This window comes from Sardina pilchardus, chromosome 2, assembly GCF_963854185.1.
Source record: "Sardina pilchardus chromosome 2, fSarPil1.1, whole genome shotgun sequence".
NCBI lineage: Eukaryota > Metazoa > Chordata > Actinopteri > Clupeiformes > Clupeidae > Sardina > Sardina pilchardus.
Window position 1 is genome coordinate 17,792,105 of NC_084995.1, and position 10,868 is coordinate 17,802,972.

The 10,868-nt window shown below is 47.4% G+C and overlaps 1 protein-coding gene across 1 annotated transcript in view; it reads right to left on the reverse strand.

Annotated features, from left to right (window-relative positions):
* Positions 1-649: 649 nt before the first annotated feature.
* LOC134065423 (protein WWC2-like) overlaps positions 650-10,868 on the reverse strand; it is a 53,305-nt gene continuing 43,086 nt past the window's right edge. Inside the window, exons 16-23 of the mRNA XM_062520547.1 lie at positions 10,489-10,608; positions 10,271-10,362; positions 9,842-10,118; positions 8,436-8,603; positions 7,234-7,326; positions 5,722-6,006; positions 4,704-4,831; positions 650-3,800 (exon numbers count right to left, since the gene is read on the reverse strand). Of these exons, the coding sequence (XP_062376531.1) occupies positions 3,734-3,800; positions 4,704-4,831; positions 5,722-6,006; positions 7,234-7,326; positions 8,436-8,603; positions 9,842-10,118; positions 10,271-10,362; positions 10,489-10,608 (1,230 nt within the window). The 3' untranslated portion in view covers positions 650-3,733. The remainder of the gene's footprint in view (positions 3,801-4,703; positions 4,832-5,721; positions 6,007-7,233; positions 7,327-8,435; positions 8,604-9,841; positions 10,119-10,270; positions 10,363-10,488; positions 10,609-10,868) is intronic.

Consider the following 10,868-nt stretch of genomic DNA (forward strand, 5'->3'; position numbering starts at 1 on the left):
CCCAGAGCTAACTTGCAATGCAACTTGCCATGGTTAGCTTCGATTAACCCCAGATTTCCTTTTATGGGCAAAGATGGCAGCTTTGGTTCTTTTTTTGTAGGCAAACTTCAGAGGTCTATGAGGCCACTATTCTTCACAGCTTTGTGTCCATATTGACCATGTGCCTAGCCTGGGTGTTCCCATCCTGCCTTGTGCGGTGATTTCATTCCATCTGGAAACTACCGCTCTAATTTTTGCCTGAGATAGGGGACCAATCACAGAACAGGGGGGAAAGCAAGACGATGATGAGCTATGCACAAACGCATTTGATAGACGTCCATGGCGCCCAATGAACGGATCTGAGCATTTTTTTCAAATAGGAGAAAATGCAAGTCTGGTTGCCAGACCACCTCTCATTTGAGGAGAATTTGATATCCAAAAGTAACACAAACACATACCTCTGCACAAATAAACCTTTAAACTGACAAGTGGAAAACGGCTGGAAAAAGTGGCCATACAAGGACTGTAAGTGTATGTCTATTTAGAGATGGCCAAACAGACCAATATCAGACAGCCGACTCCAAGTGTGAACAAATTATGGGTAGATACAAGCATCTCTGTGGAAGTCATAGGAGTTTGAAATAATCACATAAGAGTCTGGTTCATTTAAATCATTTTTAAACCAATCACAGGAACACATACAAACTGCTGAGAGGAGGAGACACTGTCCAGTCACGTCTGTGAGCCCGTCCTATTGGCCACAGGTGGTACACAGGTACAGGAAATACTTGCAATCAATCACTCTCTTACTCTCTCTCACATACACACCAACACACTTTCTCTCACATACACACCAACACACACACACACACACACACACCAACACACGCACGCACGCACGCACACACACACACACGGGGCAGTCACTGGTTTAAATTCCGACCATTTCTACTTTGCACGGAAATGGGTATAACAAAATCAAGTTCATTGGTTCATAAGCATTATACCTTCTTACAGTGGCTAGTTCCTAATAGTGGACATTCTCTAACACAATCATTTGAAAAAATTCCAATGTTTCAAGAGAGCAAATACATTACAACACTCTGTAAATTTGATTTTGAATTTGATATGCAAAAGTAATACAAATATTTACAAATGTGAGATTTCATTAAATATTGTAAAAAAAAGAGAGAAGAAACCAACAACAAAAAAAATCTAGAAATGGATTGATACATCTTCATGGATCATGCGTACATCTTAAAAAGAACATTGTCTGTTATGAAAAGAACAGAACAACAGAAACCAAGCAACAAACATTGCAAAAACACTTTTGTACATTTAGCTTAAACAACAGTATGGATCACGTGATGGGACCCAAACTTGTACTTCCACAGGCAGACTTGGAGTCTATTGCATCCATGGATTCACTTCTGTAACACGTTCACTAAATCCATTATTGCATTTGTGGGAAGCTAATGTAATAACTTTTTAAAATCATGATTACGGCTTTTTAAATAATTATTACAATTATACATTTATGTTTAAAAAAAAAGAGGCAGTTATTACATTTGTGGGATGTTATATTTCAGGGATTATTATGTTAAGCGCAATGTTTATTTTTATTAGGTTTTGGTTGATCATGTTTGTGGGAAGCTATTAAGTTTGTAGGTGTTATACACCTCTACAACTTTATATGTTGTTATACAGTACACATGACTATGCTTTAATGTTTAAGTACTTCATAATTATTGGACGTCAGGTTGCGACTTTCAAGCATCTATTTTGGTGTCTCGCTATGAAATACACAGGCCACAGGGGTTCATTGTCCACACAGCTTGCGCAGACTATGATAAGGCACTTCAAAACATGCATAAGCTTTGCGTTGTCAACTGTGTCCGTGTTGCTTGCGTAGCCTATGAAACAGCATACACTGAATACACAGCATGGTGCCCTGACCACTTCGATTCGGAGAGTTTCATCTCTTAAATCTCCAAGGACTCGTTCTTGTGCATTCCAACCACTCGTGTCGATCCTGTTTGAATCAGCCCCCATCACTGCACTGCCCACACATGGAAAGCTGACGAGCAAAGCCTTTCAGAAATGCATACATAACATTCCCTGCATGCATTAGCTGCCAAATCTGCCTCTGAAAGAATGTACAATTACAGAAAAGGAACCAATTTGGACCAAAAGAGACCAATTTGAGGGAAAAAAGTAAAACTGAATGAACAAACAAACAAACAAACATAAATAAGACATGACTAGGAAATAAATAAACAAAAAAATATGGGCATTGTTGGGGCATAGGTGCTGAAGAACATTATTCAGAATTCATAAAAGCTGCATTTCTGGCAACAGCGAGATCAAACACATCATCAGGATTGGTATCTGAGCCTCAGTGAACCTGAGGCAAAAGCAGTGCTATGCTTGACTCTTCCAGCTCAGACTAGCAGAACACAAATGCCAACCGAAGTACTATTACAGACGAGGCTTCTGTTGTAAGTTCACATTGGCTTTCCCCAACTTGGTGAGTCGGAAGTAACATGTGTATATTCTTGCTCACCTAAGGGGAACGGACACTTTTCAATTTCTCAAAGACGAATACCGATCCTGTTCACTCCCAGCTCGACGACTGGAACATTTCCTACACAGTTTTCTTGACAAAACACTGACAGCTTTTAGAGATGTGTTGCATGACAACCGTTAAAAAGAGAGAGATAAACCGTCACAAAAGGTACAGCATCGCTGATGTTACTGTCAAAGAAAAGAAAGAAAAAAAAATACTTGTGGGGGCTAGAGACCTTTAAAAAAAAAAAAAAAAAAAAAAATCCTTCATTTGGCCAAGGAGCCTTGAGAGTCCCATTTCATGTCTCACATCTAGTATGAGCAGGCCTTTAAACACTGAACAGAGCTGCTTCCCTTGGATTTGATCAAAAAGCGCTTGTGGGTGGGGGGGTGGATAGGGGGTTAGATCCGCGGGGAACTGTGCTGATGCTGATGTAAATAGCATGTCACTACCACGGAACAATACTGACTGCCACAGTTTAAACCAAGAGTGAGAGAGGGAGAGGCAGGAATCAGTGCAGTAAAATAAGATAAGGGAAAAATGACTGCTTACATTCAAAAGAGCAAGGTTGTGTTGGATCAGAACACAAAGACCAAAGTGGAGCACCGGCTTTAAACACACATCTCTCTCTTTCTCTCTCTCTTTCTCTCCCTCCCTCTCTCTTTAGCACTCTCTCTCTCTCCACGCACACTAAATCACTTATCACTGAGACTAAAAGTCCCTGTTTAAGGTGACCAACAAGAGATAGACATGCAAACACGCACTGTCGCCACGTGCGTGTACACACACACACTCCCACACACGTACGTACGAGGACCTGAAGTGACGTCACATTTCTTGTTCCTTCACTCTTTCCTCAATGCTCTCATCTGACCCCTTACTAACGTGAGCACACACACCGACTCCTTAGTAACGCGCGCACACACTCACTTTACAAAACTGTACAGGCTCATCATGACTTAGCAAATACATCAACCAAAATGACCCTACTTTGGTTTTCTCTGAGAAAAAAAAAATATTTTCATTAAAAACAAAATCAATACCAACTTTTTGTTTTTTTATACAAATACATTAACCTAAATTGTGAAAATCTATATTTTTTTTACAGTTTTCATTTTTCAACAGGTTACATTATTAAAATACTATATAAAGTCATACAAATACTTCATTGTTTGCTGTTAAGTATGATTATACATCATCAGCTGGCAAGGAGGGTATATTAATCTTTGCTCGTGTGAAGTAGGCCATCCTCTCCCTAGACACAGACAGAGAGAAAAGAGAGAGAGAGAGAGAGTGAAAGAAAAAGCGAGAGATGGGGAAAGAGAACAAGCAAGAGATGTAAGACGATGAGACATTCTAAGGCTCAAGTTCAGTACACAGAGTTTGCTATTAATCATGCATTATTACACTGTCATCAGTACACATTTCTCTGGAACAAAGAGTTTCACTGTGACCTGAGACGTTAGCCCAGCGGAGACAGAGGCGGCTGGCCCAGACATTTCCAGCACAGACGTGTTGACCTAATCTTTCATCTAGTGATGAAGTGGGCCACAAGGCAAGCAGCACTGCCCTGATCTCAGGGACGACTCAGCGCTGAGCGCCAAGGCCTGGCCAGGCCAGGGGAGCCTTAGACTGCAGTGATGCTCTTCCACCACTGGGTGGAGCTTTGACACTGCCATCAGCCGGCATTGGCCGATGGCCCATCCTCAGCCGGATGCTCACAGGGAGGGGAGTATGCCTCAAAGCAGGTCAGAACGGAGGTGGCAGAGTGCGCCAGGCAACCAGGCAACACTGTTGCTGTTTGGAGCTAGTGTGAGTCGGACATTTATATCTCATCACATTCTGGAATCCTACAGGATACATCACGTTGTGCAGTGTGCCGGAGCTAGCAAGCTAGCAAAAGTCTCCATGCTAAAATCTCAAGGGATCTCTCACATATCTGGTCAGTGTGCCAGAGCTATCATGTTAGTGTGAGTGCAAATGTCTATGCTGAAATCCTGTGTGATATCTCCCGCTGTGCAGTGTCCCTAAGCTGAACCGAACCGAACTGAACTGAACTGGAGACGGGTTATTTGGGCTCACCTGAACGACTGCACTGGAGACGGGTTATTTGGGCTCACCTGAACGACTGAACTGGAGACGGGTTATTTGGGCTCACCTGAACGACTGCACCTGCAGGGGGACCTTTTGGCTCTGCTCGCGTAGGCGGCACACGTCCTTGGAGGCCCTTCGCATCAGCTTCTCCGCCTTCAGCTCCTGCCTCTGCTCCTCCTTAGAGAGCTCGGCCTGACACGGAGGATGGGGAGAGAGGGGGAGAGACAGTGTGAGAAAGAGAGAGACCGTGTGTGTGTGTGTGTGTGTGTGTGTGTGTGTGTGTGTGTGTGTGTAAGGGGGTACTTCAGGATAAAGCCATCAAAAGCAATAGGCCTGAGGAAGAAAACACACTCTTAACTACCGCAAAAGTTTCCAAAGCAGACCGCCTTTCAACACAAAGTGAAGGTCAGTACAAAGTTGTACAAAAATCCAAAACACAGACAGAAGGCATTAAAACCAGCACATAATCAAGGCACATGGGAAAACACACACGCACACAGGGACACAAGCCAAAAGAAGAAGAACAAAAAAGGAAAAACACCAATCGGGAGCCCTCGGGACATGCTGAGATTTACAAACCACAGCCTCCGCAAAAAAAAAATCAATACAACAATCTTCCAAAGACAAACAAGATGTCTGGCACCTGTCTCTCAGTAGAGCCCGGCAGTAACACAGACTCTGGCCTTGGACTTAACAAGTGCCTCCCGAGCGCGGCTACCTGAGACAGACACACCTGCTGGCGGTGGACTCTGCCTCTCCGCTGGAGTCCAAGCACTCGCCTGCTGCCCGTTTCCCCCCTCTTTGCATCTCTCACTGGGGGCTGCACGCGTATGCGCCTACGCGCATTCACACACACACACACACACACACACACACACACACACACGCATACAAACAAACACACACGTACGCACGCGGGTACACACACACACACACACACCCTCTTTGCATCTCTCACTGGGGGCTGCACGCGTATGCGCATTCACACCCACATGCCACATACTGTACATGCATACAGGCACACGTACGCACACACACCACACACACGCATACAAACACACACGCACACACACACAGCTCACCTGTCTCTCGGCCTGCTGCAGCAGGCTGTGGAAGTGCTGGTCCTGCAGCACGGTGGCGGCGAGCGCGCCGCAGCTCTGGGCCCCCGCTGGCGTGTGTGCGTCCGTGCCGCCGTCCCGCAGCGCCTCCATGCGCGCCCGCAGCTCCCGCAGCGTCTGCAGCTCGGCGTTGAGCCGGCTCTGCCGCGTGCGCGACGCCTGCAGGTCCAGCTCCAGGTCCAGGGAGGTGCGCGTCGTCTGGGTCGAACCCGCCATGCCTCCGCCACGCACCGCCGGCTGGCACAGCGTCTGGACCCACCCGGGGGGAGAGGAGGAGGAGAGGAGGAGGAGAGGAAGAGGAAGAGGAGGAGAGGGGGTGAGGATGGGGGGGGTGTGTGGAGAGGAGGGGAGAGGAGGAGAAGAGAGGAGGAGGAGAGGAAGAGAGAGGAAGGGGTGAGGATGGGGGGAGGAGGGGGTGAGGATGTGGAGAGGAGGAGAGAGGAGGAGGAGAGGAAGAGGAGGAGAGGGGGTGAGGATGGGGGGAGGATGTGGAGAGGAGGGGAGAGGAGGAGGACAGGAAGAGAGAGGAAGGGGTGAGGAGGAGAGAGGAGGAGAGGAAGAGAGAGGAAGGGGTGAGGATGGGGGAAGAGGAGAGAGGAGGAGGAGAAGAAGGGAGGAGGAGGAGGAGAGAGGAGGGAGGACGCACATAGGTCAGTGTGTGATGTCAATGCAAAAGTCAAGAGCTTCACCAGCCGATATTCTTGTGATGAGAAAAGGTCAAAGTTAATCCAATTTGACAAATGGGATCACTGCAATATTCTCTGGGGACACTACAACATGAACATGCGCAACTTGAGCTATAATTTAGGATTTGTGTGTGCATACTACATTTGTTTACATATCCTAAGGTTTTCTTTTGTATCACTCAACAAAATGGCCTGCTAATGGCCATTCAAAATTCAGGCAAAAGCCATAACATTTAACACACACCCACACATATCAGATATGTGTTTGACAAACACACACACACACACCACATGTGAGTGCATTATTGGATGATGAAATGTCAAAGGTCATGGAACTCCCTGAAGTCATATCATTTATACTGGTCATCATGGCTCTATAGGAGCTGCAATTACAGTGTACAGCAGACAACTGTACGGCTGACTACAGCGGTTCAAGACACTGAGCAGATGAGAGCTCTGCTTGCCAAGGTCTCTCACAATAGCCACTTTCACATGGACAGTTTTTTTGTCATTCCGTTTAAACTTTTAGCAGCATTTTTTTTGTTGCTGTCTGGGTCTTTACATTGGGTACGTTCTATTCCGATCAGGTGCACTCTAGAATCTTTGATCGTATTGGCCGTTGTTGTGAAAGTTACCAGAGATCAAACACTTCAGATGGTTTTTTTTCTATGGTCCAGGCCCTCCATGGTTTTGGGCTTATGATTATAAGTTTTCTACACATGTAAGCACAACTAAATAATTTGAGCCTCTACAGTGGCTTAAGAAGATGGGGAAAGAGCATTTCACATACCCGCTTGACTCGTAGACTCCGGCGCTCGGAAGCATTGCGGATAAACGGCGATCTTTTGGATAACGTGGAGCTGTCACTATCGCTCCGGTTCAGCTGCAAAGAAATAAGGAGGACATATTGATTTGAAACAGCCTGAAGAATCAAACACCTCTGGAAACTCAACATGAAGTGAGGGAAATGGGACTGCTCGGTGGGAACTTGGAGTGTGTGTGTGTGTGTGTGTGTGTGTGTGTGTGTGTGTGTGTGTGTGTGTATGGGGAGGAGTGGGTGTATGGGCCTGTTGGTAGTGGTGTGGCGCGGGGACAAGCTCGTCAAGTATCGAGCTGATCTTTAATGGAAGAGGGATCAGAGGGTAGAAGAATGAGGGATGTCTGTGCTGTGTGTGTGTCTGTGTGTGTGTGTGTGTGTCTTTGTACTGTATGTATACGTGTGTGTGGGTGTCAGTAAAGGGTGTCGAGGGGACAGCAGCCACCCCATTACTGTTGACAACCTGAGGCCTGCCTGCATGATGCAATGCTGGCGCTGGCAACAGACATCACTGGGCTCCAGCCTGCTAGTCCTGTCCAGACACGCCGAACAGGGAGCACAGCTGAAATGGTGTGTGTGTGTGTATGTGAGTACAGCACGTGTCCCTTCATCGGATCGGCAGCTCAGCCGTCACCAGGGTTTGAGCGAGAGCATGAGCTGATTGGGGGTTGTGGGTGGAAAAACTCCAGGTTTGACAGTGATTTTAGTCAACTAATGCATGAAGTGACAACTTAGGCATTCAGGAGTCATCCTATTGGTCAATGGAGGGGGGGGGAACGTTAGAGGTGCCGATGGATATGGATGTGCGAAATATGACGACATCATGGCAAAACTGGGCGGACTCTGAACCTGGCATGAGTGACAAGTGGAAGCCAAAGAACATCAAATGTCATCAGTTGAGAGAATACTATGATGAGTGAGTGTGTGTGCGTGTGCAGCAGGAGATCTCTACATAATTCAGGATGTAGTCAGCATGCGGACATATGACATGAAGGTATGCATGCATGGTGCTGTGTGCTGTGTGCTGTGTGTGTGTGTGTGTGTGTGTGTGTGTGTGTGTGTGTGTGTGTGTGTGTGTGTGTGTGTGTGTGTGTGTGTGTGTGTGTGTGTGGTTCTGTGTATATCTGTGTGTGTGTGTGTGTGTGTGTGTGTGTGTGTGTGTGTGTGTGTCCTACCCTGCAGATGTACTGGCTGCGCTCTCCCGGGGAGAAGGTCTGTGAGCGCAGGATCAGGCTGTTCCTGACGAAGCCCCTCTGCTGGCGCGGGCCGAGGCACGACCTCTCCTTGGGCCGCACCGCCACCCCCTCGCGCAGCGCCGCCTCCGTGTTGGTCTCTTTGTCCACCTGCGGAGAGAGCAGCGGGGGTCACGACCCTTATGACCTCCGACCTCTCCATGATGGAGGTGACGCTCCACAGTGCTAAAAGAGCGCGCGAGTGTTCTGGAAGTCGAGTAGTTTGGTTAAGCTCTGGCTGACTCCAATCTGCTGATAAATTGGAGTCCGAGACCTCCACATGGGTTTAACACACGTGTTTTATGGGGAAGCATTGTCGCCTATTGTGAGTAAATGGCCACTGAATAGGACAGACCCACACACACACACACACACACACACACACACACACACACACACACACACACACACACACACACACACACACACACGACCCTCACCATGGTAATGGAATTTCTCCAGTTGGCGTGGTGTTGCTACAGCCTTGAGGACACAAAGGCAGCCAGTCCTGCACTATCTAATTGGTAATGGCTTTCTTTTGATGCGGTTTGGCAAGGAGGGGTCATGACGTGAGCATCACGAGGCTCTATCAGCACTACTGGCCTGTGCTGTGTGAAACCCTCACAGAACAACAACAAGCAGCCCATGAATTTGGAAGGAGTACATACACTGACATGCACATACACAGACACACACACAGTCTTGCATGTGCAGAGAGAAACACACACACACACTCTCTCTATGACACAAATGTCCACACACACACACACACACACACACACACACACACACACACACACACACACACACACACACACACACACACACACACACACACACACACACACACACACACACACACACACACACACACACACACACACACACACACACACACACACACACACACACACACACACACACACACACACACACACACAGTGTGACATCATCTGGACGAGTCAAAGATGACACAACCACTCACATGGAAGGCATGACTGGGCATTAAGCGAGGCACGCTTCGATGACATAATCAGGGATCAATATCCATTATTTTCTCCACAATTACATCAGCTTGTCTATGACATGACTGCATGTCATTCTAAACACACAAAGAGTCAACAAAAACAAACTGCTTTAGATGAAAGGACTTTTTCTGAGATGAAAAATCATAGCCTCAGATTAGAAGCAGCACTTAAGGGCATGCCTGTCCACACACACACCCACACACTAAATACTCACACGCACACCACTTAGGCACACCCACACCCACGCAAATGCACACACACCACTCACACACACACGCACAAACACTCACACCACTTACACACACACAGCTCACAACTCACCAGTTCGGGCCCTTCGGCCGCTGCAGGAAGTTGGCCTTCCCCACCTCCTCGGCTGCCCTCTTCCACATCCTCCAACCTCTGCTCTCTGCCCCCCACCTGCTTGTCACACACACACTCTCCAGCAGACTCTTCTGCACAGGCCTTCACCTCCTCGCCGTCTGCTTCTTCCTCCTCTTCATCTCCCTCCTCCTCCTCCTCCTCTTCCTCCTCCTGCTCCTGCTCCTCCACTTCCTCTCCTAGAATCAGCTCTGAGGTAGGCTCTTCCAGCATGGCCAACCTGGCAATGACACACACATGATTGGTGAAGGACGCAATGGCGTACTGCCTGTTGGTTTGGAAGTGTCTCTGTGCTTGTCTGTTTGCGTTTGCGTGTGATTGTGTGCAAGTCACTGTGTGTGTGTTTGTGTGTGTGTGTGTGTGTGTTCACACCATTTGTCCCCCAGGCTCTCCTCATGGGCCAGCTCCTGTTCAACAGCCTCCAATTCACTAGAGGTCCTCTGCAGCAAGGCCGACACCGCATCCTAAACACACACACACACACACGCACACAGAGAAATAGAGTATTACTAATGATTGCACAATAAAACCCTGTATTTACTTGGAGCCCAGCGACAGAAGCTCCCTCTAATGAGTGTGGTGGTACTGACCAGGTCCAGGGGCGGAGGGGTGCACTCCTTGCTGGCTCTCCTGCGGGGCAGCAGGCTGTACCAGACATTACTCATGGTCCCCGTCAGAGACACGTCACCCAGAGAGACCTGCACTCCTGCCTACACACACACACACACACACACACACAAACACACACAGACACAGACACAATAGTATTGTAACAGCAACAGAGATACAAAGTTCAAACCACCTTAAGCTGAAGTCAAGTGAAAGTCAATGGTCAGCAGTAGTAGTTTAGCCTGTTAGATGTTATATCCACTAACTGGTCCTCACTTTGTCTTAATTTGAAAAAAAAAGAAAGGAAAAGGGGAAAAAAATGATTTTGGGTAAAAAAAAACTTGCCCATACATAACCATGG